The sequence below is a fragment of the Prionailurus bengalensis genome, chromosome B4 (genome assembly GCF_016509475.1).
Source record: "Prionailurus bengalensis isolate Pbe53 chromosome B4, Fcat_Pben_1.1_paternal_pri, whole genome shotgun sequence".
Lineage (NCBI taxonomy): Eukaryota > Metazoa > Chordata > Mammalia > Carnivora > Felidae > Prionailurus > Prionailurus bengalensis.
In genome coordinates this window covers 131,631,343-131,656,153 of record NC_057358.1, presented here as the reverse complement: position 1 = coordinate 131,656,153, position 24,811 = coordinate 131,631,343, and the positions used below count along the sequence as shown (strand labels likewise).

Sequence of the window (24,811 nt, the reverse complement as noted above, 5' to 3'; positions counted from 1 at the left end):
CCACCCAGGCGCCCCTCTCCCCATTCTCCTCTGTAGGCACTCACCATTGTCACGCAGCGAACTTCAGATAGTCTTAGATGTTCTCCCAGTGCCTGGCCTGCCATGAGAGCCTTCTGTCCGGCCCAGTTAGGATCCCAGCTCTGCCGCGAATTTGCCATTTGACTTTGACCAAGCTACCTCGTCTCCTGGAGCCTCAGTTTTCCCTTCTGAAGAGGGAGGTAATATCTCTTGTCTGCGAGGCACAGGCGAGCCAGCGGAGCTGTGAGTGAGGGCTTCAGGGAGGTAGAGGCCGTGCTGGGTGCTGCAGAAGCGGGCAGCATCGCGCCCCTGCCGTCCCGGAAACACTCCCACTGCTGTGGCCTGGGTCAGCCGTGGGAACCTTAGCAGACATATGCGAGAAGGGACTCTGGCCCAGGTGTCAGGCCCCTGCGATTGGGCCCTTGAAGCAGCCACTTCCCCCAGCTGGTCTCAGCCTCCCCGCGTGAAGGGTGACCGACACTGACCCCTGGGTCTGCGGCAGGTGGCAGGCAGCGACGAGGACTCAGCAGCCGCCTACTGTCACCGAGGGACCTTCCCAGGGTGCCCGGCAGCCGGGAGGCGTGCCAGGGGGACGAGAGGGCCGTTAAGATCTTAGGCCTCAGCCTGAAGCTGATATATATTATTGGCGTGTGGTGAGGCGGCGGGGGAGGGAGGGAACTGGGTAGTTCTGCAACCGTCAGGACTGATTTATTGGTTAATTAGGAGGTTTCCACAGTCACCGACTACCCTGCTGTGTGCATGGACGGGAGGGTGGGGGCCACAGGGCAGCCGGGACTGCTGGGAGGCCAGCTGGGACCCGAGTGGGGCTCCGTTTCTCACCTGATCTGGGAGCACCAAATGGCTGAAAAAAATAATGCAAGGGGCTTGGGTCAGGCCGTGGACCTGGGACTCGGTAGCTGGGACAAGCCCATCAGGACTTGCCGGCCCGAGTACAGAACAGAACTGTCCCAAAGAAGAGGACTGGGAACTCTCTGAGATTTCCAGACATCGAGTCAAACATGGGAGCTGCTGGTTTAGGGAAGAGGGCCGATGCAGGATCAGGAGTCAGGAAGAACCAAGGAAAACCTTGGAAACCTTGGAAACTGAGAGCCGAGGCCCCCAAAGTGGAGAAGGCCGTTCCACTGAGCAGAAAAAGTTAAATAGCGGTGGGTTTGAATCCAACTTCTGCCAAACACTAGCTATGTGAGCTTGGACAAATCACTACACCTTTTTTTTTCTTTCTTTCTTTCTTTCTTTCTTTCTTTCTTTCTTTCTTTCTTTTTCTTCTTCTTCTTTTTTTTTTTTTTTTTGAAGATTTTATTTTTAAGTAATTGCTACACCCAGCATGGGGCTCCACCCCACAATCCCGAGATCAAGAGTCACACACTCCACCGACTCAGACAGACCCCCCCAAATTACTAAACCTCTCTGATTCTTGGTTTCCACATCTGCAGAAAGGGAACTAATTACGTATCTACCTTGCAAAGCTGCTTCGATAATGAGATTGAAGAACGTAGCACCGCGTAAGATGCACAGAAAATGCGTCACGACTCTTTGCTAACTCAGCTGCTAGGGATACATGACCCAGGCCACACAGCCTGGAAGGGAGAAGCGGCTTCGCAAAGGGTGGTTGAGGAAGCAGGGCCTAGAAGGTGCTGACCGGGTTGGAAGGGCGGGCAGAGGCACGGCCCTCCCGCCAGACCGGCTGTGGACAGAGTCTGGGGGCTGCCTGGCCAGGGGGCTGCGCTTCGCGGGGGTGACCCAATTTCACCGCCCAGGGGCATCCACGGGGGCTGGGGCCCCAGCTCGGCCAGTGCGTCTCAGAGGACCCCTGGCGTTGGCGCGTCCCCTCGTCGCCGTCGTGCCCTGGGGGGGGAAGCGGAATGACGGAAAGACGGTCATCCGGCAGAGTGGAGGCGGACCGGGTTTACTCCGGTCCCGGGGCCGACGAGGCTCGCCCGGCCTCTCCGACGCGGGCGGGCTCCTCCCCGGGCCCCCCGCCCCGGCCGCCGCCCGCCGGCAGCCTCCCGCGAGGCCGGGCGTCCCCGGGGCAACCGGCAGGGCCCGCGGTGGCGGGGCGGACGCGGCGGTGGGCGCGGCGGGCGCCCGGGGGGCAGCGGGCGTGGCGGCAGCGGCGGCGGCGGCGGCGGCCGCAGGGCCACAGGCGGCGGAAGCGCGCGCGGAAGTGGCGCGAGGCGAGCGCGTAGACGAGCGGGTTGAGGCAGGAGTTGGCGTAGGCGAGGCAGTGCGAGGCCAGGCGGCAGGCGTAGGTGGCCGGGCTGAAGGCGAAGCGGCCGAACCAGAAGCAGAGGATGAGCGCGTGGTGCGGGCCCCAGCAGAGGGCGTAGAGCGCGGCCACCGCCAGCATGGTCCGCCCCGCGCGGCCCGTGGCTCTGCGCCGGGCCTCCGCCGCCGCCGCGCCCGCGGGGCCCACGGCCGCCCACAGGAAGCGCAGCGTGCGCGCGTAGGCCAGGCTCACCACGGCCACCGGCAGCAGGTAGCCGGCGGCGAAGGTGGCCACGTCGAGGGCGCGCCGGCGCGCGTCCTCCCAGGCGGGGACGCAGAGCTCCAGCGCGCCGTAGCGCACGGTGCCGTAGTAGCTGAGGTAGGGCGCCGAGAAGAGGGCCGCCAGCAGCCAGACGAGCCCCACGGCGGCGCGGGCGTTGCGCGGCGTGCGCAGGGCCCGCGAGCGCAGCGGGTGCCGCACGGCCAGGTACCTGCGGGCGGGCGCCGGGTCAGCGGGGCAGGCGGGAGGGCGGGCGGCCCACACCCGCGCCCTGGCCCCCGCGTGGACGCTGCGGCCGCACCTCTGGGCCGGCGGCCTGGCCTTCCGCGTCCGGAGAGCCGGAGCGACGGCGCGACCAGCCTAGCAGGGCGGACTGCGGGGGTGAAGGGAACCCACACGCCAGGCGCTTAGAGCGGTGCCTGGCCCCTAGCCGGGTTGGCTTAGAGGCTCGGAGGGAAGGGGCTTGTCCCGGGGGGGTCGTCAGCTCCAGAGTGAGCCTGGGTTGCACCCCAAGTGTCGAACCGCGAAAGCAGGTGTGACCGCACCCTGGCGGGGTGTGCTTCTTCCTAAGAGATCTGTTCAGCCCACCCGAGCCGGGCCCCAGATGCAGCGCACCTGTCCACCGAGACCGCGGCCAGCGTGAAGCTGCTGGCGTACATGGTGAGGTAGATGAGCAGGTGCACCGTCTTACAAACGAGGGCCCCAAAGAGCCAGGCGTCCAGTGTGTAGATGGCGGCCTGGAAAGGCACGCAGCACAGGATGAAGCAGAGGTCGGCCACCGCTAGGTTGAGGATGAACAGGTCCGTAGTGCTGCCCGGCTCCTGCCAGGCACTGGGGCTGGGCTGCAACAGCACGGCCAGCACTAGCCCGTTGCCCACTGTGCCCAGCAGGAAGATGATGGCAAAGACCACAGGCACGGCCACGGCCCCCACACTCCCCGGGCCGTCCAGCGAGACGTTCTGCGCATCAGCCATCTTTCCCTCCGATGGGCACCTGGGGAGAAGAAGCTGGAGTGCTCAGACAGGAGCCCCCAGCTCTGGTCACGTGACCCCGGGGGCTCGATGGATCGATCCCGGCCCCTAGCTTGGGCCTGGCCAGGTCTGGGGGGGCGGGGGGGCGGGAAGCTCATGGGGGATGGCGATGGGAGTGGGGAGACAGAGCCAAGAGTGACCACTGAGACCCACGGGGCAAGCCTGGCAGTCACGTAGGTGTCTGAGGTGGGTTTTTCCGTTTGCTCGGGAACACCCCCAGGGCTCAGGGCACAAAGGTGATTACTAGGTGAGCGCCTCCAGGCAGAATGCGGTGAGGACACGGCCGGTGGGGGAGGGGCCGCTCCAACCCAAGGTGCTTGTATATCTAACTACCTTATTTCCCCGTGGGGATTTGAAGCGCAGGGAGGGACTCTTGCACGTGGGTCAAAGGCAGCAAAGCATGGGTGGTATCCCTGAGTCATCGCAAAGTCCACTTTGGTGAGAGCCCCACAGTGGCACAGCTGGGAAAACCGTATAGGTCACTGCCCCCTCTTTGCACAAGAGGAAATTGAGGCTCACTCGGAGAGGGGACACGGGAGGCTGAATAGCACCCTTGGCGTGGCAGATCGGGGCTGCTGCCCCCGTGGTGCCCTGACTCCCAGGCTGGAGTGCTCCACCCACAGCCTGTAACAGGTGGTGCCTCTGACCGCGTGCAAGTACTCGCGCGTGCATTTATGCGAGCTGCGCCGGCTCTCACCCTTGCCCCACCCCGCGGCCCACATCGGCTACTACCTGTGGATCCCCCTGCGTGCCTGGGGCTTCCGGGATGGTGGGACAAATTAAGGGCGTGGGGCGGCGGGGCGGGGGTGGGGGGTGAGGGAGCGGCAGGGAGGAGGGAAGAAAGGGAATACCTGCGCCCCCAGTCCCCAGCATGCAGCAAGCCCCCTGAAGGTCAGAATAGGCAACACCCACCTCAGTTCTGGGCACTGGGCCCTGCTTGATCCTGGGTGAACGGGTCAGGCTGAGGCTGCCTCTTGGCTCAGTGGCTACCCCTTGGCGCCTCCCTGCAGGTGCAGGTCTGCCTCCCACTTCTCTCTTCTCCTTTAAGGCACCTCCTCTGCTGAGCCAGACTTGAGCACTCCCTCCGGAGTAGCCACTAGCCGCTGCCTGCCGCTGCCTCCTCCCCCTCCTCCTCCCGCTCCTCCTCCTCCGTCCCTGATTTCCCCCAGGTGGCATGCTCTTCTGCCCGGTTCTTTTCTGCCTCCCTGCGCTGCTTCTGCCTCTTTCTGCAGTGAGTAACCCATTGATTCTCTGAGAGTCGCTTTGGAGTTAACCCCTCCGTGTCCAGGGCCCAGCCCATTCATTGCTGGTACTCTCACCTCCTGCCTAAACGACTCCATCTTCCCTCCCTGCTCCAAGTAGAGCTCTAACCCAAGCTCAGAAGGGATTCGTCATCTTGAATGGAGTGTCCTAGGCTAGGAAACCAGAATAGGAGTCTCTCTTCTGGAGACCAGATGGGACTCCTCTCCCAGGCCCTTGGAATCCCGGGGCCCATCAGCATTCCTAAGCTCGTTCCAGAGATTCAGTCTGGCTGAAGACGAAGGGGTTTTGTGCCCATGCGGAGTTTGGCTTTAGCCTGAGGGTAATGAGGACCTAGTGAAAATTTTAGAGTGGGGACAGGATCTGCGCGTTTTCGTTTATAATTAGTTTATTATGGCCTGGGGTGAAAAGGATGGGCAGAAGGGGAATGATTTAATGCCTGACCCGTTAGGAGCCTCTTGTCGGGGCAAAAGGCAGAGAGGTTAATTGGTCTTGGTAAATGGCTGGGTAATTCAGTCAGTCACGCGTGGGCTTCTGCTTGGAACTCTTGGAGTAGGCCACACGGCCAAATGCTTCCGGAAGGTTAGAGAGACGAGCCCCTTGGAGGGACGAGGCACACTGGATTTCACAACAATGAGGTGGTGGGTAAACTGGACACGTGTAGTGGGGGCAGAAGACAATTTGCAATAAGTGAAGGGAGAGAAGAGGCAGCAGGGACTGAATGTCTTTCTGGAAGCTGGGAGGTTGGGGGGAGGGGACGTCAATAGGAAGTCTGCGGAAGCGGACAGAAAACAGAGGGGACCCTGATGGAGTCAGGACTTGCATTCAAGGCCCAAGGAGCTGGGGAAGAGACTCTTCAGGCTAGCTCCTCCCACACCCCTGGGATTTTCACCAGCGCTCAGAGGTTGTTTCTTGAAAGCCTGATGTCACTTACCCCAGAAGCAGAGCATCCCCGAATCTTTGGAAGCAGACATTCACTAACCAGAAGATATTAGGGATCATACCTAGACTGTCCGGAATTCAGAGCTATCAGAATTGAATGAAGGAATTAGAAGTGTAGAATGTGGGGCGCCTGGGTGGCGCAGTTGGTTAAGCATCTGACTGATGATTGCCGCTCAGGTCATGATCTCACAGTTCGTGGGTTCAAGCCAGGGCTCTGCACTGACATTCTGTCTCTCTCTCTCTCTGCCCCTCCTCTGCTTGTGCGTGTGCTCTCTCCCAATAAACAAATAAACTTTAAAACTTAAAAAAAAGGGGGGGGGCGCCTGGGTGGCTCAGTCGGTTTAGCTTCCTACTTTGGCTCCAGTCATGATTTCACAGTTTCTTGGTTCGAGCCCCACGTCAGGCTCTGCGCTGACAGTTCCAAGCCTGGAGCCTGCTTTGGATACCTTGTCTCCTTCTCTCTGCCCTTCCTCTGCTCACACTCTGTCTCTCTCTCTCAAAAATAAAAACATTAGGGGCGCCTGGGTGGCTCAGTCGGTTAAGCGTCCATCTTCGGCTCAGGTCATGATCTCACACTCCATGAGTTCGAGCCCCGCGTCGGGCTCTGTGCTGACAGCTCAGAGCCTGGAGCCTGTTTCAGATTCTGTGTCTCCCCCTCTCTCTGACCCTCCCCTGTTCATGCTCTGTCTCTCTCTGTCTCAAAAATAAACATAATAAATAATAAAAATATTTTTATAAAAATATTTTTAAAATGTTTATAAAAAAATAAAATAAATAAATAAATAAACATTAAATGAAAAAAATTTTTACTGTTTATTTTTGGGAGAGAGACAGAGACAGAGTGTGAACAGGAGAGGGGCAGAGAGGGAGGGAGAGAAGCAGGCTCTGAGCTGTCAGCACAGAGCCCGACATGGGGCTCGAACTCACGAACCGCGACATCGTGACCTGAGCCGAAGTCGGACGCTTCACCGACTGAGCCACCCAGGCGCGCCCCCTAAATTTTTTTAATTAAAAAAAAGAAAAGTAGAATATGATCACTGAAAGGCAGCATTGTAGGATCCTAGCCTCAGTGTGCTGAAGTTTTAGAATCCTTGACTGTCAGAGGGCTACAACCACCCTGAACCCGGAAAGCCCTCAAGAGCCCTGACACACTACCCCCCCCCCCCCTCCATCCCCTCAGGAGCCTCCAGCCTGGAAGGCTCCCCCCCCCCTCCTCCTCCGGCCCAGGAGGCAGAAGTGCGGCTGATCCTTGGCCGGCCTTCCCGCCCTGCGCCGCCTGTCGCTGGCATCGGGCCGCCACCAGTGGGCCTTAACACGTGAGCCCAGAGCTGCTGCTGCTGCTTCCTACCAGCCCTTCTGGACGGCGGCGGACGGGAGCCGGCGCAGCCCCGCGAGCTGTCTGACGCCAGGGCGCGTTACTTCGGCAAAACGGCTTAGGGTGTTGCGGCCGTGCCGCTGCCTCCGCCGGCCGCCGGGGGGCGCAATGGCAGCGGGGGCGCCCAGGAGCCCCTGGAAGAGGCGGCGCGTGCTCTGCGCCACTGGCGGGTGGGCCCGGGCCCCGCGTTCTGGCCTCGCTGGATACGCCACACCTGCTGCCGGGACGCGTAGCCCCGCGGCCGGCTGCGGCCACCCGGTCTCATCCGCCGGCCTATGCAGATCGCGCACATCAAGCTGCTGGCTTGGCCCGGGGCTGGCGCCAGGGCTCCGCTGTATGCGCCCGCGCCAAGTTCACTACCCTGTGGCAGCGGCTTGCAAATACCCCAGCTGCTGATGTGGCCACAGCAGTCCTCTTCTCTGCACTGCCGTCTCCCAGCCCCTGGAGCTCCTGATTCCCAACCTCAAGCTCCTCTAGACCACAAGCTAGGAGTCCCAGAATCGCAGGGAATTGGCCGCAGCTCCCCCAGATCGTTCGTTCTGACATCCAGGCTGAGGGCTGGGACGGAGGTGCGAGGGGACAGAGAGGACAGACAACTTCCCTGTTGTTAATGAAGGTCCTTTTTCACCCTCCCTGCCCTACCCCCAGCGAGGTGCGTGCTTCCCGAGGCCACACCACGCTGAGGCTGGCGCTGCCGTGAATCAGCCCCCATCCTCCCCGGCGCCCGACACCGCGCCCATAAAGCTGAGTGGGGAGGCCAATGGAGAGGCAAGGACCAGGGACAGCGACTGCGGGAAGGGGGGTTGTCATCACGTCCACTAGGGGAGCAGCGAGCCTTTGTTGGGGACAAGGGTGGACGGGGCCTTGGCAGCAGCAAATCGGCTCTCCCGGGCTGCCCAAACAATTGGGAGGCGAAGCCCTGGATGGTGGAGGGGGCGGGGCGATAGCTGCCGGAGCCTGAGTTCGCTGCGCCCCCTGCTGGCCGATCAGCAGGCCAGTAGTCCTCGGAAGGAGCGCTATGGAAGGACCCCGAGTCATCGATTAACATCCGCTCGGGACACTGGGACTGAGGCATACACAGGTGAAAGGCTGGCCGAAGGCCACAGAGTCAAAGTGGGCTGGAATACATGGTTCCAGACTATCAGGGGCCTTTCCTATAGTGACCCTCATTCTCTCCTTTGGGGCTAAATCCTCTGCCCCTCCTTCCACACACGGTGGGGTGCCCCGCCCCTTCTGATCTGGGCAGCTGGCAGCCATCCTTTGGATAGGGAGCAGAAAACGAGGTGTCCACCAGGGCTAAACTCTGGAGGCTGCGGAGTAAGTAGGGTGGGTGGGGCGGGAAAGGGCCTGCAGGGCTGGGGCTCAGCCAGCCTTTAGAGCAGCGCAGAATCCAATTGTGTCACATGGTGGCCCCTGCCTGCATTATCCCAGCTGCCTGGGTCTCATCTTAACTTGGGGCAGGTGGTCAGCTCTGAGATCTACCCAGGAGCCTGCCCTCAGAAGCCCAGCTCCTGCCCGATTCTTCAGCTGGTCACAGGCCTGGGCCTGCTCAGAGAGAATAAAACACACCAACATGTCAGCCCAGTTTCACACTGTTGTTTGACACAAGATCACGAGCGCCGGCCATGCCCCAGCCCAGTCCTAGGACTCTGACAGGGTTCAGAGCGTCTGGCCTGGGCTGACCAAAGGCCCCTTTCGTTAATGCGGAGGGAGGGGGACCTTGGCTGTGCCTGTCCCCACCCAGGTCAGGGTAGTGCCCCATGCAGCCTCCCCACCTCCACAAAGGCCTCCACACAGCGGTCGATGTCCTCCTCGCTGTGCACTGCTGAGATCTGCACCCGGATCCGGGCCTTGTTCTTGGGGACCACCGGATAGCTGAACCCGATGACAAAGATACCTGGTAAGGCAGAAAGGGTCAGCCTGGGGCTCAGCGGAGCCAGGCAGGCTTTGAGGGACATGACACACGGGTCCTACTTGCTTGACGGTCACAGAGGGCAAGGGAGGTGCTCAAGGTCTCGCAGACATGCGACCGCGTCACGGCCTGGGATTTTCAGCTTGGACAGACAGCAGGTTTAAAACGGGCGGTAGGGTGAAGGTATGGGGGAGCGTTCACAGTTTAGGGGTTCCCTTGTCTTTTCTCTTAGGACCCCTGGCTGGTCCTCTTGCCCCAGTTTCCTTACCTCTCTTTAGCATGTCATCTGCCATGCAAGAAGCCAGCCGGGCATCACCCAGCATCACAGGGCAGATGGGGTGATTGGCTCCCAAGATGGTGAAGCCAGCAGCCTTCATCTTTCTGCGGAAGCTGTGGGGCACAGCTGGGTGTCACAGGTAGCCAGGGGGCTGTGGGGCGTTCACACCCACTCCTGCTGGGCATGTGATCCAAGATCTGTGCCCAAGTCTGCAGGATGGACCAAGAGAGACAGATGCAGACCCAGAGAGGCAGATGGAGAGACGGGCAGAGAGACAGGCAGACCAAAACGGCGGGCAAAAAGACAGGACTGACAGGGCGGGGAGACACAGCATCGTTCTCAGAGAAATGCACCAGGAAATGGAGGGAAAAGGCAGAGGCAGAAGAGGGAGGGGGGCGGGCGGGCGGCTTTTGGCTAAAAGGGCTGAATCCCGGTGCAGTCTGCTGGGGACATGCTAGGGGCAGAGGCAGAACCCGTAGGCATGGAGCTATGGGCCTGGGCGGGCACACAGGGGCAGCTCCCCGACCCCAACCTGCCCCACCCCTGCCAGGGAACGGCACCGCTGGGTCTTGGCCGCCATAGACTGGACGATGGCATTGCTCTCCATGAGCAGGTCCAGGGCCTTGGAGGCACAGCCGGCGACAGCAGGGGGCAGGCTGTTGGAGAAGAGGTAGGGCCGAGCGCGCTGCCGGAGCAGGGACACCAGGGGTTCAGGCCCTGTTGTGTAGCCCCCTGAGGACAAGGGCAGGGACGGAGGTGGGAGTCAGAGGCCAGGTGCCAGAGCCTACCCTCCGGAGAGGGTGGTCCATGCTGCTCTCTTCCCCACGTCTCTCCTCACCACCTTCCCGGAGACCCCTCCAGGGCTCTGCATGTGGATAAGGGGACCTCAGAGGCACAACCCGACAGGTACCTGAGGCTCCACCCAGTGCCTTCCCCAGCGTGGAGTTGATGATGGTGACCTGGTCCGTCACACCCAGCAGCTCATCCGTGCCCCTGCAAGGGAAGCTACCACTGTCACCGCTGGCTGCCTGAGTGCCCGGGGATCACGCGTTAGGGGCTGGCTTCCTGGTTTCCCACCCGCCCTTAGAAGCCTGACCCAAGGCCCCGGGTGATGCATGCTCCCACCGTCCTGTGGCCCCCAGGAAGCCAGTAGCATGGCATTCATCCACAAAGACCAGGGCACCATAGCGAGAGGCAAGGTGGCAGATCTCCTGCAGGGGTGCGATGTCACCATCCATGGAGAAGGCCCCATCCGTGGCCACCAGGCGCAGTCGATGCTTCTGCAGGGAAGAAGACGTGGACAGGTGATGGCTAGTGTCTGGGACAGAGGTAGGCACATAAGCATACTGCGCTGGGGCTGGAACCTCCCGTCCCTCCCCTGTGCCTCTCTGAGCCTTGCCCACCTCTTCAGGGGCAGTCCTGGTCAGCGAGAACAGCTCAGTCTCCTCTCCGAGACGGAGGGTGGGGCAGGGCGATTTCTATCCCTGAGCTCATCTCACCTATATGCCTAGCAGGCCCTGCCACACATAAGGTGCCAAAAGTCAAGGCAGCATGGCACAACGGAATAAAGCCTCGGGGCCAAGGGATTTGGGTTCGGATCTTGATTCACCGGTGGGGAGGCTGAAGAGCTGGGCAAGAGCCCAGCTCTTGCCTCTGTTATCCCTGGGCCTTGCCCCACCTGGGCCTCATCCCACCTGGGCCTCCTGCAGCTTGGCCTCCAAATCAGCCATGTCCAGGTGGCGGTAGCGGTACTTATGGGCCTTGCAGAGACGGATGCCATCAATAATGGAGGCATGGTTCAGCTCGTCCGACAGGACTGCATCCTGGGGGGTCAGCAGGGCCTGGAAGAAGGCAGTTGGAGGAGAGCTAGCACCCAACCACCTAGGGGCTCTCCCTCCCCATGTCTACCTGAGTCAAAATTTCATTGCCATCCAGGGCACTCCTCTGGACAGGGAGGCAAGGAGCCCCCATCTGCCTCTATCTGGGTCCCCGGGGCCCCACGACTGGGCCAGACCAGGGCCCTGCTCCAGTGAGAGCAGGGGAGAACATGTTCGGTGGGTCCCTGGCCCCTGCTGCCCCCAGCCTTCCTGCTGATGTACGTTATCCCCCCAGTGCCCTGCAAGCTGGCCCCACGAAGGCCCCAGGATTCCTCCTAGAGCGCCTACCTGGCCCAACCTTAACCTCCGTAAGAAACGGGCACTGGAGGGGCGCCTGGGTGGCGCAGTCGGTTAAGCGTCCGACTTCAGCCAGGTCATGATCTCGTGGTCTGTGAGTTCGAGCCCCGCGTCGGGCTCTGGGCTGATGGCTCGGAGCCTGGAGCCTGTTTCAGATTCTGTGTCTCCCTCTCTCTCTCTGCCCCTCCCCCGTTCATGCTCTGTCTCTCTGTCCCCAAAATAAATAAACGTTGAAAAAAAAAAAAGAATTTTAAAAGAAACGGGCACTGGAGCGACTAGGCGTGGCGTTGGCATCCTGCCAGGTTCTGCCTGTCCACTCCCAAGCCTTCCACAGCCTAGCAGTCCTCACCAACTCCCACCTGTGGCCCCCTCACACCTCAAAGAGGCCAGCGTTGGCATCAAAACAGCTAGGGTAGAGGATGGCATCCTCCCGCTGGTGGAAGCGGGCTATCTTTGCTTCTAGATCCTTGTGGATGCTCTAAAGAAACAGAGCGAAACAGGTGTTAATGCCCGCGGGGTCGCACGAAACAAGTTCTGGGCTCCCTTCACTGCGAGGGTTCCCCCAGAGCCGACAGGACTCTGGTGGATGGTTCTCACTGAGGAATCAGGGACTCCCTAGGTGTCCCTTCCTGGTTGGATCGTTGTAACCGGGGTCTCATGTGGAATTATGGGTGATATTGGCAAGGGAAGAGGTCTTCCCGACTTCAAACTAAGTGCCTTTTTTGGTTGCTTAATGGCAAAGAAAAAGATTACATAGGTTCCTGTGGGCCTCGGCTTTTTATATTTGAAAGCTGTCCAGTCTGGGTGAGGGTTTTGTTGGAAAGTGCCCTGGCTGGGAGTTAGGAGTTCTGCCTCTGATATTGATTTCACTTCACCCTCCCCTTGCTCAGGAGATGGGTAATAATAATCAATAATCTTGAGCCCGGCCACGTGGGTTAAAATCCCATTTTAACAGGTGTGTGCCCTCGGGGTAAGTCATTTCACTTCTCTGGGCCTTAGCGTCCTCATCTCTGTAACAGAGACAAGAATATCACCCGTCACTTAACGACTGACAGGAGTATTGATAACGAGTGAACACCTAAGCCTGTTTCGCATTTACATATGTTTATTTTGTAACATTCACAAAATAAAATAGTCCACATTTAGGGAGCATTGGTATGTGCCGGGCACTGTTGCAGGCATTTGTACACGCGGGTGGGAAAAGGGATGTTCAGAGAGGTCGAGTTGCTTTTGCAACAGAACAGAAGCCCGAGCCCGGCCTCTCTGGTGTAGGGCACCAGGCTACGAGAGGGCCTAGGGCCCTGGGATGAGCTGAGCTGGCTAAACGGGCCCTGCTGACTGTGGGAAGCAGACAGTCGGGGTCAGTGCCCAGCGCTGGGGACAAGGTACCCTCCAACCCCCGCAACAGCCACTGGGTACCTGGGTCCCGCAGATGAAGCGAGTGGAGCTAAGGCCGGCTCCAAACTCCTCCAGGGCCTGCAGACCTGCCTGGATCACCTCGGGGTGGCTGCTCAGGCCCAGATAGTTGTTGGCACAGAAGTTAAGGATTCCTGAGGTGGAAGAAGGTATGGACACAGCAGCTCAGGGCAAGAAAGGGCTTAGAAAAGTGTCAGTGCCAGGCCCTGGGGACTCAGGAAACGAACATGGATTCACCCTTGAGGAGGCAACAACCACACAGTACGACCCATTCTGGGGCAGGACGGGAACCAGGGGCCCCTAGGAAGTACCAATAGCCACAGGACAGGGAGGGTCAGGAAAGGACTCTCAGAGTGGTTCCTTGAAGGGTAAGAAGTTGAAACTCTGGTTCTGAATCACATTCCACCCAAGGAGGAATGTAGCCCTACCTCACTGGCTTCTCCTGTCCCTGAAAACTACCAGCAACCCCCTCATCTGGGCCTTGGTTCCCTCGTGGGTAAAAAAGGGCTGGGTCAGGTGCCCTCTGTGGACCTCAGACTACACAGTTGACTTTGCTGCCTGGTAAGAATCACATGCCTAAAGTGTGGGGGGGGGGGGGGGGGCCAGGGGGGGGGGTGTTTCTGAGACATCAACTCCTGAATTATAAACCCGGAAGTGAACACAGCTGGCACGAGGGGGACACTGAGGTCCATAGGGGGCGAGGTTCATTCAGCTTAGGAGATGAGAACCTGTGCCTCCTAACTTTCCCATGTGTGGACCTGCCCCAAGCTTCCCCTGAGGGGAAGGCAGAGATCTGGGGGGGAACCTCAGTCTACAAATGAGTACAACAGCACCAAGGATCCAGGCCGATTTCCTGAGCAGAAGGCAGGCTTGGGAAATTATTTGTAACCAGCACCCACCTGGGTCCTGGCACAGACAAGATAGATAGCGACTACCGGTTAGACAGAAATGAGGGAGGTGCCAGGGTGGCTCAGTTGGGTGAGCGTCCAAGGCTCTTGATTTCAGCTCAGCTCATGATCTCACAGTTCATGGGATTGAGCCCCGCACTGGCTGGGATTCTCTCTCTCCCTCTCTCTGCCCCTCTCCGACTCGAGCACACGCTCTCAAAATAAATAAATTAAAAAAAAAAAAGGAAATGAGGAAGTCCCAGTGGACGAATTCATGGTGTGGCTTCTGCAGCAGCCCTCAGGCCCCTCGCTCGCTGTGACTCTGGCCAGGCATTTGGCTTCTCTGACCCATTAGGTGACCTTCCAGCTCCAATGTACCAGAGGACCTGGACCAAAGCCCAGCTCTGCCTGCAGCTAGCAAGGGCTTTGGGGCAAAGCCATTTCATATCTCTGAGCTTCAGCTTCTTTGTCTGTAAAATAGGATTCGTTATCCCCTGTATCGGGGTTTGCAGGAGCCCACGTGCTGAGCAGTTGGTAGAGGCCAGCACAGGACAGCAGCCCCAGAAACGCAGGGCTTCTGGCCCCACCTTCCCTCCACCCTTCCTTGAAGCAGCCAGGTGGGAACCAGCTAAGTGTCTCTCTTTTTTTTCTCACGTTCTCACAGGACTGGGCCTCCCTCCAGTCCCACCGTCTGAGTCAAAAAGGTGCTCAAGGGCAAACCACCCTCCTCCGCGTAAACAGGCTTAACTAGGTTAACACCTACCACTGGGAAGCCTGATAGGAAAGGCGCCAGTGGCTACGTGTGCAAATACTCCCACCCGCCCACTGCCTTCAGGCCCTCCATTCCAGCGCAGGCCTCGCAAGGGCCTTCGAACACCCAGCCGGGTCCTAAGACTCGCAGGCGGGGGGGGAGGGGGGTTACCTCCGGAGACACCGTCCACGTGGATGCGCGGCCCCTGCCGGGACGTAATGACCCGCTCGCTCTTCCAGGTGCCAGCCCCGCGGATCGCTTCCAGCTCCTCCTCCAGGACGCCGCGCAGCTGGGTCAGCGCCGACTGCGCGCGGCGGCCGCGGGGGGCTGCGGAGAGACCAGCGTGGAGGAGGCGACAGGCCCACATCGCGCCTGCTTCACCCCAGCACGCCTGCCCGTCCCAGAGCGTCGCGCATTGCTGGCGCCGCCTGGTCACGTGCCCGGGGGCTGGGCCACACCAACCAATCGGAGCAAGAAGGCTGTTAAAGGGGCGGGGAGACGGGCCCGGGGATGGGTGGGGGCGGGGCCTGGCGGGATCCGCAGCGGATGAAAGTGGATTGATGTGTAAATTGAGACTGGAGCGCTCCTAGTGGGGGAAGGGGAGGCGCCTCCGCGGAGGGTGGCGCGTCAGGGCCCAGCCCACCAGTACCCCCCCCCGCCAATCCCAAGTCCCATTCCCTGCCTACACACCCACCGCTTGGAAGGAAAGGGGGGTGCACTCTGGACCCCAAAGGCAAGAGCCTAGAAGCAGGCTGAGGCACGCTCTGTACTCTGCAGCCCAGGCCCCCGGTCCCTGTCGACCTCTTGGAACCCTCTCCCATTCTCAGGTGCAAACGTCCCCGGATTTCACCCCTGCTCGCCCGCCCCATTGCTCCTCATTCGCCTCCAGCCTTAAAAAGGAGGAAAAACGCACCAACGAGGTGTTTTCATTTTTCGATTTTATTTTAAAGTTTTAAAATTACAAAGACAGCAAATTCTTCCCGGCACAAATAACACTTGTTTAAAAAAGGGGGGGGGGAGGGCGTTTGACCACGCGCAAGGACGCGTTTTCCTATTTTATTAAAAATAAAAGACTGTACAGGTTTTTTTCTCCCAGCTCCCGGGTGTGAAACGTTAAGTACTAGCCCTAGATATGTATATATACATATACACACATACACACAGACCTAGCTCTGTGAAGCTACTTAGCAATTCAAAATTGACTGCAGTATGTCTTACTGTCCACTCCCCGCCCACTCCCCCCCTCCCCCATCTACAACTACTTATAAAAGACTCCAATGTAAAGAGGTCGGGAGGTTTTTAAGTGGCAGGTGGCAGGGTTGGAGCCCCACCAGGCCACCAAGCAAAACCACCTCTTGTACAGGAGGAACCAAAAACCAGGGGGAAAGAAAAAAAAAAAAAAAGTCCTATGATACAATCCAATTGTGTGGAAAAACCCAAGTTTTAACAGGGCACACTGAGGCACTTGGCTGACTGAGTCCCCACCCTTCCCCTAAAGTTTCCACTCCATTTTAACAGGAGACTTTCTGAAGCCACAAAGACCCCCCAATGACTAGTTTCCAGCTGACTGAGAGAAGCCACAGCTTCTCAGACCAGCTGTCACATGGACCCCCCCCCCTTTCCCTAGGACAATAGGAAGGCCACAGGGGCAGACCAACAGTGAGAAGGAAACTGGATTTGGACCCCCCACTGCTCACTATTGGAAGATGGAAGTCAGCCCAGAGAGGGTTCCCCCCCCCTCCCTCCCTTGCCATCCAGCTGCTGCCACCCCTCCCTTCTCCCCGCCGAGATTCGGAAACTCTTCACAGGGGTGAGCAACCTAGAGAAAGCTAGCTCACCTCAAAGATACTCCTACAAACCTTACAATTTCTGGGCTCCCCCTCATCTAGTCAGAACAAGCTGCCTTGCCCATTCTCTCCCGCCCCTCTACCTTCATAGTGAACAAACCATCCAAACAAAACACACAGAGCCATCCAAATCCCCAAACCCATTAAGTAGATTAAGAACAAGTCAACAGAACAAAAGTACATTCTCATCATTACAGAGAGATTTGTTGTTGCTGTCTTTGCACGATTGGTTAAGGAAAAATGAATTATTCCCTAATGTCTGAGGAATCCAAATTCTGTCTCTTATACAGTCAGGATAGAAAGGGGCAAAGGATTGCAGGTGAAGATCAAGAGAAAAGAAAGGAGAAAAGTATTTACAGAAAACAGGAGACAGGCAGGAGTGTCCACGAGAAAAGCCTCATTGTCACTTCTTCTTGCCGGCCCTCTTGGCACTGGACTTGGCTTTGGGCTTCACTGGTTTGGCCTTCTTAGGCTTTGATGCTTTGACTGGCTTGGCTTTGACAGTCTTGGGTTTTTTGGTTTTCTTGGGCGTGGCAGCCGGCTTCTTCTTGGCCTTCTTGACTGGGGTGGCTTTGGGCTTCTTGCTGGGAGCTTTGGAGGCAGCCTTCTTGGGCTTGGCTGCCTTCTTTGGGGTGGCCACCTTCTTGACTTCCTTCTTCGTCTTCTTGAAGGCCACCGACCTCTTGGGCTCATCGCTTTTGGCCAGCCGGAAAGACCCCGAGGCACCCACCCCTTTGGTCTGCTTGAGGACCCCAGTGGTGACCAGGCGCTTGATGGACAACTTGATCTGCGAGTCGGCATTCTCACCCACCTTGTAGTGGCTCTTGATGTACTTCTGGATGGACTGGCGCGAGGAGCCAGCGCGGTTCTTCTCCGCCTGGATGGCAGCCACGATCATATCTGAATACTTGGGGTGGTCTGTGGACTTCTTGGAGGCCTTGGCCCGCTTGGGCTTGGCCGCAGGGGCGGACGTGGAGTTCTCGGTCATGGTGGCCTGTCTGGTCCTGCGGTTGAAGGAGGCGCCTTCAAAAGGGCCAGCCCTCGTCGGAGGCCGAGGAAAGCCTTACTCGGGATCTGCTCTGGCGCTCCCGAGTCCCCGGCCAGTCCGGGCCCCGGCTCTCAGGGACCTGGCTCGGGTCGCGGGAGGACTTCGCCGGGCCGGGTCTGCGTGGCCCAGCCCCGCCGGTCGGTCGGTCGGTCGGTCGGTCGGTCTCGGCGCCGGGCTCTGGCTCGGGCTCGGTCTCTGGCTCGCGCTCTGCCTCCGCCTCCGCCTCCTCTGCCTCCCCTTTCCCAGCTCCGCGTCTGGCGCTCGGGCGGCGCATCCGGGTATTTAGCGGCGGCGGGCGGACCGCGGTGAGGACAGGGCTGCTGGCTGCCTGCTCCCGGCCCGGAATGGCGCCGCGCCGCCGCCATCTGTGTTTCTTCCGCCGAGCAAATCCGACCTTTCCCCCCGGCCCGGGCCTCCCCGCTCCCCGCCGCCGCCCGGGACCGCTGCCTGGCTCCCTGGGCTCCCCCGCCGGGCATCCCGCCGGCCCGGCCGCCGCCCCCCGCGCCCGCCACGCGCCCCAAACGGCGCCGAGGACGGCTGGTGCGCCTGCACATTTCCCCTTTGCGGGGGGCTGGCCCTGCGGGGCCTTGGAGCCCAGGTGCGGGAAACCCCCCGTAGCAAAGCTCCCCCCTGGGGCTACCAGGGATCCCGCTCCCGGGCCGCGGCGGTGCCCCCCGGCCCGGCGGAGCGGCTGGAAAGCGGCCCCAACTAACACACGCTGCCCCGAGCTGGGCGACTCCCAGCCGGGCCGAGCCGGGACAGGGGGGAGGGGTCGCTCCCCCAGGGTCCGGTCACCTCTCGGGGGTCATCCCACCATCGGGCCCCCCGCACCTCTACCGCTTCTCAGTCCTTGGGGCCCCCCCGAGCAAACTTTCCCTGGAAGAGTTGGAAGGGCACTTTCAAACTTTGTCCCTTCCCCCTCCTCTGCCTGCTCTCCCCCAGCGCGACCCCTGACCTCTGCGTGGAGGTTCCCTCCTGAGGCCGAACCCCCGGTGCTGCCCGGGACCCCTGAGGGAATGAGGAGAGGTCTCCCGAGTCTTCTGCTCTCCTCAAAGACCCCCACATCGCCCGTATATCCCAATCGGGGATTCATTTATATGCCTCTCTCAGCCTGGGAGTTTCGGGGTCTCAGAGGCAGAACCTTGCTGTCCCTACCCCGGAGGCACATCCGGGGGTCCAGTCCCCCTCCCAGGGCCCCTTGAAGGCAGTGGGGGGTGGGGGGGGTGGGGAGGGGGTCTGCAATGGAGGAGCTGTCCCAAAGACTCCAGCAAGAGACTGTCCCCGGGGCCCCTGGGGTGAAGAGAGGCGCTGAGTGCTTTGGGAACTTGCGAGAATGGGGACTCTGGGGGAGAGGGGGAGGAAAGGGTCATGTTCCCGGGGTCCCGAAGAATCCTCAGAAAGTGTGCAGTTGTTCGGGGAGCGGTGGCCGGGGCCACCGCCATTTTGCCGGGAGGATGCGAGGTCTTTGTTAAAATGTATACATCTTTTCCGTGCTGCTTGGCAGGTATAGATGAAGCGAACGGGGGCGTCACCGTCTGAAGGGAGTCTTGAGGGGCTCTGAGGGGCTTTAGGGGCCCAGAGGCCAGCAGAAGGGACGCCAGAGTTCCTGGGACCCCTTGTCTATGACACACATCCTTATCACGTGCAGGGCCCGCTTGGCAGGGGCCCTGGGTTGAGATTCTGGGATGCTCTCTCCCTGAGCCCCCACCCACAACAAACCCGCTTTTATTCCCCAAGCAAAGAGGCCCGGCACTCTTCACGTAAACAATGCCCTGGGAGTGGGGGGGTTTATAGCTGGTCAAAATGATGAACGTGCCTCTGGTATGGTCGGGAGCTGTTTGCAGGCACTGGCTGTTGGGGAGGGGAGAGGGGGATGATTGGAGTATTTAGATGGGGGATGGGGGGGGGGCTCGTAGCTGCTCTTGGGGGGAAGGGCTCTTACTGGACCTGGGGAGTCTCTGAGGCCAGGGAAATTAATAGGTTTCCCCCACATACACCAAGGGATGGATTAATCCAAATGATTGGGGGGCGGGAGAGGGAGGCCTGAGACTCAGTATCAGATGCCTTCTCCCGGGCTTATCTTGGTGGCACAGGCAGGGGAAGGAAGCCACCAAGGGCCAGGTTAGTTCAAAAGGTCAAGGTTCTTATTTGGATGATGTCAATTACCGCCGAAGTTTCCTGGTTTGCAAACACAACATTCTGGTGGGTTCGTTTTGGTTATTTACAAAGACAATTCTCCTGGTTCCCACTATGATCTGGACGGGGAAATAGGCAAATCAAATAGCCAAGCCCGGGTACGAGATGTTGCACGCCCCCCTCCCCCCCCCCCCCCCCCCGCCACGTCCCTCGGCGTCTTAGAATAAGGACTAGCTGCATCCTTTGGCAGATGATGAAATAATTTTATTTACACAGCGCCTTACAGTTTGCAAAGTGCTTGCTCTCGTTTCTTGATCCTTTGAGCCTCCAGCCTGGGGAGGCGGCCAACGTGATCACTCCCCCCCCCCCCCCCCCCCCCCCGACTACTCCCATTTTACCGTGGAGACCGCCGGATTCGGGAGGGCGGATATGGGGGTGCACTGTGAGGCTCAGCTCCCGGGGCCCCCAGGCGTTCCCTTCATTTTGTGGCTCTCACATCCCACATCCCCTGCCCATCCCAGAGACCTGTAAATTCTCTCCCGGAACCGAAGCCACAAATGGAGAGAAGGGTCACCTCGGAGTCGCCCGGGCTTCCCGCCGGGCCGGCGGATAGCTCACGTTCCCGCCCCGGGGCTGCGAGGTTCACCGCCCCCCTCCTCCCCCCCCCACCCCCCCCCCGCCCCAGTTAGAACTGGAAGGGAAGCGAGGGGGCCGGGAGTTGGGCGCAGAGTCCGAGGCAGAGGGGGACAAGATGAGGAAACACCGCCTCCAGATTGGCTTGGCCTCACCTCGCCCGGCTGGTACTGCAGGGTCTGGGGGTTTCTTGACTCCGGCGGCCCCCCCCCCCCCCCCCCCCGCAGGCCGCTCTCGGGTCCCTACCAAGCGCAGAGCAGAGCGGTTTTCTGGCCGGCGGCCGGCGGAACTCCCCCCGCCCCCTTTAACGCGAGCCCTTTAAAAAACCGGGAGCCACAGAGCTGCGGGCAACTCCTCCTGGGAAATGTAGTCCCCCGGCGCCCGCCGAGCCCCACTCTGTCACCCCCCCCCTTTCCCCTGGCCCGAAGACCCTCTAGAGCATCGGAATCGCCGGTCAGCCACGGCGTGGGGAGGGGTCAGACATCATCTGCCCAGACCTCCTCGCTGTTTTTCCACCTGCCATTGTTTCTACCTGTAAAAAGGTGAAAGGCCGCGGATGATCCGTCCTACCTACCTCTGGGGCTCTTGCCAGGGGGAAAGAACGAGAAATCCTGTATGGAAAAGGGTAGATTGCATTAGAACGCCAGGGGTCAAGTTTTCCTAGTGTTCATGTGTTTGCACGTGCCAGCCTTTATTAAGCCCTAGGTACAGCTATAACGTCTCCGTTTTCCAGAGAGGTGGTCTAGAATGGCTGAATGGCTTGTCCAAGGTGGGTCAGCCTGAAGGAGGGTGGCAGGGTGACATTCCCAAGCCAGTGACTCCCACTGCGCCACCTGCGATCTCATTCTGGGCTTTGAAGCCCAGATAAGTGCCAGGCACTGGGGTAGGCAGTGGGATACAGCTGTGAACGAGAGATAAGAGATTCCTGCCCTTGTGGAGCTGACATTCTAGTTGAAAAGATAGATAAGCAACAGACCAAATAAAGAAGTCAATTATACAGTGTGTTGGAAGGCCATCATTGCAAAGACAAAACTGGAGAAGGGTAAGGGGGAGGTGATGGACAGTGCTGAGAGGCGGTGGTTTACAGTTTTCAACAGGGTGGTCAGAGGAAGCCTCATTAAGAAGCCGAGGTGTGGGGCGCCTGGGTGGCTCGGTCAGTTAAGCGTCTGACTCCGGCTCAGGTCATGATCTCACGGTCCGTGAGTTCGAGCCCCGCGTGGGGCTCTGCGCTGACAGCTCAGAGCCCAGAGCCTGCTTCGGATTCTGTGTCTCCCTCTCTCTCTCTCTCTCTCTCTCTCTCTCTCTGCCCCTTCCCCACTCATGCTGTCTCTCTCAAAAATAACCAAACATTTAAAAAATTTTTAAAAAAAGAAAAAGAAGCCGCCACGTGAGCAAAGATTCAAAGGAGGTGACGGAAGGAGCCGTTCTTTTTCTTGGAGGAAGAATCTTCTAAGCAAAGGAGACAGCCAGTGCAAGGGCCCTGGGGTAGGAGTGTACGGGGTGGCTGAATTGAGGAGGACAACAGGAGGAGATGAATTTTAAAAAGCTAAGAGCTGCCGAAGTGAAGGAGGCACAGGCCAGATGGGGTTTTACGGAACTTTGGCTCTTCCCTGAATGAGATGGGAGCCATTGGAGAGTTTTGAGCAGAGGAGGGACATTCTGGGATCCACAGTCAAAAATCAACCCCGGTTAACTCTGGTCGCTGTGCGGGGAAGAGGCTGCGGAGGGCAAAGACAGAAGCGGGGCTAGGGGGTTGTTGAGATAGCCCAGGTGAGAGAGAATGGTACTCTGGCCCAGGTGGCAGCAGTGGAGGGGATAGGAAGGGATCAGGTCGCAGGGGCACCCCAAGGACGTTGGCTGGAACACTGGGAGACGGAGCTGTGGTGAACTGAGGCAGGGGAGACTGAAGGCGGAGCGGGTCTGAGGGGTCTGGCTATGGGTTGGGTTTGAGATGTCTCCCAGGTCTGTGCGTGGAGATGCCGAGAAGGCAGGTGAGTAGGAGAATCCTGAGTCTGCGGTTCAGGGAGAGAGTCTGAGGTATATCAGATGCCCGTTTGGGGGCAGGCAGCTGGCGTTTCAAGCCGTGGGCTGATCAGAGGGAGAGCACATCAGAAGAGGACAAAGGCCTGGCCCTGGGGACACTGACTGGGGGAGGTGGGAGTGAGGAGGAGACACGGGCAGCGGCAGTGGGGACCTAGAAGGAGCAGCCAGGGAGGTAAGAGGCAGATCTGGGGAGGAGGGGTGTCCTGGAGGCCAGTGAGGAAGGAGAGCGTGTCAAGGTGGGGCGGGGGAGAGGCCAACCTGTCAGGTGCCACCAGCCAGGGCAGCAAAAGCCGTCACCTGCCCTCATGGAACCGGAGAACCTCGTGGAACCCTTGTCTGGAGAATGAAGACGTTTGACCGGAGAGTCTCGAAGAGACTTTCCAGCTCTCTGGGACTCAGGCAGGGCTTGGGGGGGGGTTGGGAATGAGGGGGGGGGGTCGTGGAGGGTGTGGCCCTGCGGTCAGATGGAACAGCAGGAGTGAAGGCTGGCCATGGGAATGTAGGTGACTTTACAGGCGGAAGGGAGTTGACTGAGTGACTCAGGCAGAGATCGGAAAGGAGTGGGACCCAGGCCTCGCAGCTGGGCAGAAGGGGCATGGGATGTTTTTGTGCAAGGGGAGTGTGTGTGACGTGATCAGGTTGGCATTTATTTTTTTAAGTGAGCTCTAGACCCCACGTGGGGCTTGAACCCATAACCCCAAGATCAAGAGTCGCATGCTCTGCCGGCTGAGCCAGCCAGGCGCCCCCAGGGTTGGCGTTTTAGACGGAGCTCCGGCTGCAGTGTGATGGTGGCCTGGAGGGCAAGTCTCCTATCAGACCAGTGTGAGGGCAGTGACACCAGTTTGTGGGGGTGGAGGGGAGGGGCTGGATTTCAGTGACATTTAAGAGATCACACCAACAAGTCTCAGAGGGGAACGAGGGGGAGAAAGCTGAGGGTGTCCACACGGAGGCCAAGATATGGGCTGTGCTGGGGAGGGGAGAGGACTACTCTGGCCACATGGGGCCTGCAGAGCCTGGAGGGCTCCGGGTGGAGGTGTCTAGAGGCACCTGGACAAAGAGTCAGGGGCTCTGGAGAGAGACGGGGGCTGGAGACGGGGGAATTGGAAGGGTTTGCAGCAAAGTGCCGCCCTTCTCAAGGGAGAGGTGGAGAGAGAAGGGGAAGGGGCCACGGAGGTGAGATCCCAGCATGTCAGGATCCGGTGGAGGAAGACGAGCCAGCCAAAAATGGTGGGGGTGGGGGTGGGGGTGGGGGCGAGCGCCAGGGCGGACCGATGACCCCACTCCTCTGGGATCTCAGCCAGAGTCAAGGCGCAGCCCCTGGAGCGCCTCCTCCAGGAGGCTCGCCTGACTTCCCAGTCTCCAGAGCTGCATGTCTCAGCTCAGTGATTCTCAAGTGGAGGCAATTTTGCGTTCCCCAAGGACATTTGGCAATGCTGGGACACATTAAAAAAATATTTTTTTAAAGTTTATTTATTTGGAGAGAGAGAGAGAGAGAGAGAAGCGGGGGGGGGGGGCAGAGAGACATGGGGGACAGAAGATCCAAAGCAGGCTCTGTGCTGCCAGCAGAGAGCCCGATGTGGGCGCGAACTCATGAACTAGGAGATCACGACCTGAGCCGAAGTCGGAGCTTAACTGACGGAGTCACCCAGGTGCCCGGGGCCGGGACACATTTGTGATTGCCACAGGTGTGGGGATGCCACTGGCATCGTGTGGCTAGAAGCCAGGGATGCGGCTGGAACGCCGGGGGGCGGGGGACAGCACAGCCACCCCCACCCCCAGCAAAGAATGATCTGGCCCCACGTGTCCATCGTGCCAAGGTGGAGACACCGATGCAGTCAGAGAAAATCAGCGAGGTCAGGAGTTCCCTGAGGGCGGGGGATCGTGCCTCACTTGTTCTGACGGTCCCCATGCTGAATATAGGAGTTTTCTTACCAGAGATGCTCAGAGGTTGTTAACGGACGCAGGGTGAGTTGAGACGAGCCTTGCTGCTGGGAAGGACACGTGGGTTCGTGTGTCCAAGCCCTGGCCTAACTGAAAAGTCATTAAGTCTTTTTTTTGTTTTTTAATGTGTATTTACTTTTGAGAGAGAGACAGAGCGTGAGCAGGGGAGGGGCAGAGAGAGAGGGAGACACAGAATCTGAAACAGGCTCCAGGCTCTGAGCTGTCAGCAGAGAGCCCGACGCGGGGCTCGAACTCACGGACCGTGAGATCATGACCTGAGCCGAAGTCGGAGGCTTAACCGACCGAGCCACCCAGGCGCCCCATCCGCTGCTTTTTAAAGAGCAAACGCAGTGGATGAGGTCCTCGGGCCAGGCTGATGGCTCAGGGGGCGGGGTCCCTTTAACATCACAGGTGGCCATCCTTCCATCTCTTAGAAACTCACCAAGGTCATAGATTCTCACCGTTGTCCTTGAGTAAGCGACCCCTCACTTCATTTCATCGAATGAGCGAATGAATGCGTGTGTCCCTTCCTTTTAAACCGATTATACCTACGATGAGGGGAGAGAAAGGCCTGCAGATTTTTCTTCCCGGTGAGAAATCCTTCCTTTAAGGTG

At 59.3% G+C, this 24,811-nt stretch overlaps 3 protein-coding genes across 4 annotated transcripts; all 3 read right to left on the bottom strand.

Annotated features, from left to right (window-relative positions):
• Positions 1-1,945: 1,945 nt before the first annotated feature.
• GALR3 (galanin receptor 3) lies at positions 1,946-3,597 on the bottom strand. Its single transcript, XM_043564302.1, has 2 exons — positions 3,140-3,597; positions 1,946-2,735 (listed from the first exon to the last, which is right to left on the bottom strand). Exons 1-2 carry the CDS (start codon positions 3,496-3,498, stop codon positions 1,946-1,948), a joined length of 1,149 nt encoding a protein of 382 aa, XP_043420237.1. The 5' UTR covers positions 3,499-3,597.
• Positions 3,598-8,708: 5,111 nt separating this feature from the next.
• On the bottom strand, positions 8,709-14,993 carry GCAT (glycine C-acetyltransferase). 2 transcript variants are annotated; one of them, XM_043562532.1, is made up of 9 exons: positions 14,721-14,993; positions 12,915-13,045; positions 11,872-11,973; positions 11,016-11,162; positions 10,447-10,601; positions 10,232-10,314; positions 9,882-10,053; positions 9,313-9,434; positions 8,709-9,029 (listed from the first exon to the last, which is right to left on the bottom strand). In XM_043562532.1, exons 1-9 carry the CDS (start codon positions 14,914-14,916, stop codon positions 8,878-8,880), a joined length of 1,260 nt encoding a protein of 419 aa, XP_043418467.1. In that variant the 5' UTR covers positions 14,917-14,993; the 3' UTR covers positions 8,709-8,877. The 2 variants fall into 2 exon arrangements, with proteins under 2 accessions (XP_043418467.1, XP_043418468.1); XM_043562533.1 differs by lacking the exon at positions 8,709-9,029 and having other exon boundaries at positions 9,416-9,530; positions 14,721-14,965.
• Positions 14,994-15,470: 477 nt separating this feature from the next.
• On the bottom strand, positions 15,471-17,723 carry LOC122472736 (histone H1.0). The gene has a single exon (XM_043562535.1). The coding sequence runs from the start codon at positions 17,382-17,384 to the stop codon at positions 16,800-16,802; it is 585 nt and encodes a 194-aa protein (XP_043418470.1). The 5' UTR covers positions 17,385-17,723; the 3' UTR covers positions 15,471-16,799.
• Between the last annotated feature and the right edge of the window lie 7,088 nt (positions 17,724-24,811).

Excerpts from the sequence above, each read along its gene's own strand:
- GALR3 (XM_043564302.1), bottom strand. The coding sequence starts at position 3,498 with ATGGCTGATGCGCAGAACGTCTCGCTGGACGGCCCGGGGAGTGTGGGG. Across the intron at positions 2,736-3,139 it reads GCCGCGGTCTCGGTGGACAG|GTACCTGGCCGTGCGGCACC; the intron begins GTGCGCTGCATC and ends GCCCGCCCGCAG.
- GCAT (XM_043562532.1), bottom strand. The coding sequence starts at position 14,916 with ATGTGGGCCTGTCGCCTCCTCCACGCTGGTCTCTCCGCAGCCCCCCGC. Across the intron at positions 9,435-9,881 it reads ATGGCGGCCAAGACCCAGCG|CTTCCGCAGAAAGATGAAGG; the intron begins GTGCCGTTCCCT and ends TGTGCCCCACAG. Across the intron at positions 9,030-9,312 it reads AGATGACATGCTAAAGAGAG|GTATCTTTGTCATCGGGTTC; the intron begins GTAAGGAAACTG and ends CTGCCTTACCAG.
- LOC122472736 (XM_043562535.1), bottom strand. The coding sequence starts at position 17,384 with ATGACCGAGAACTCCACGTCCGCCCCTGCGGCCAAGCCCAAGCGGGCC.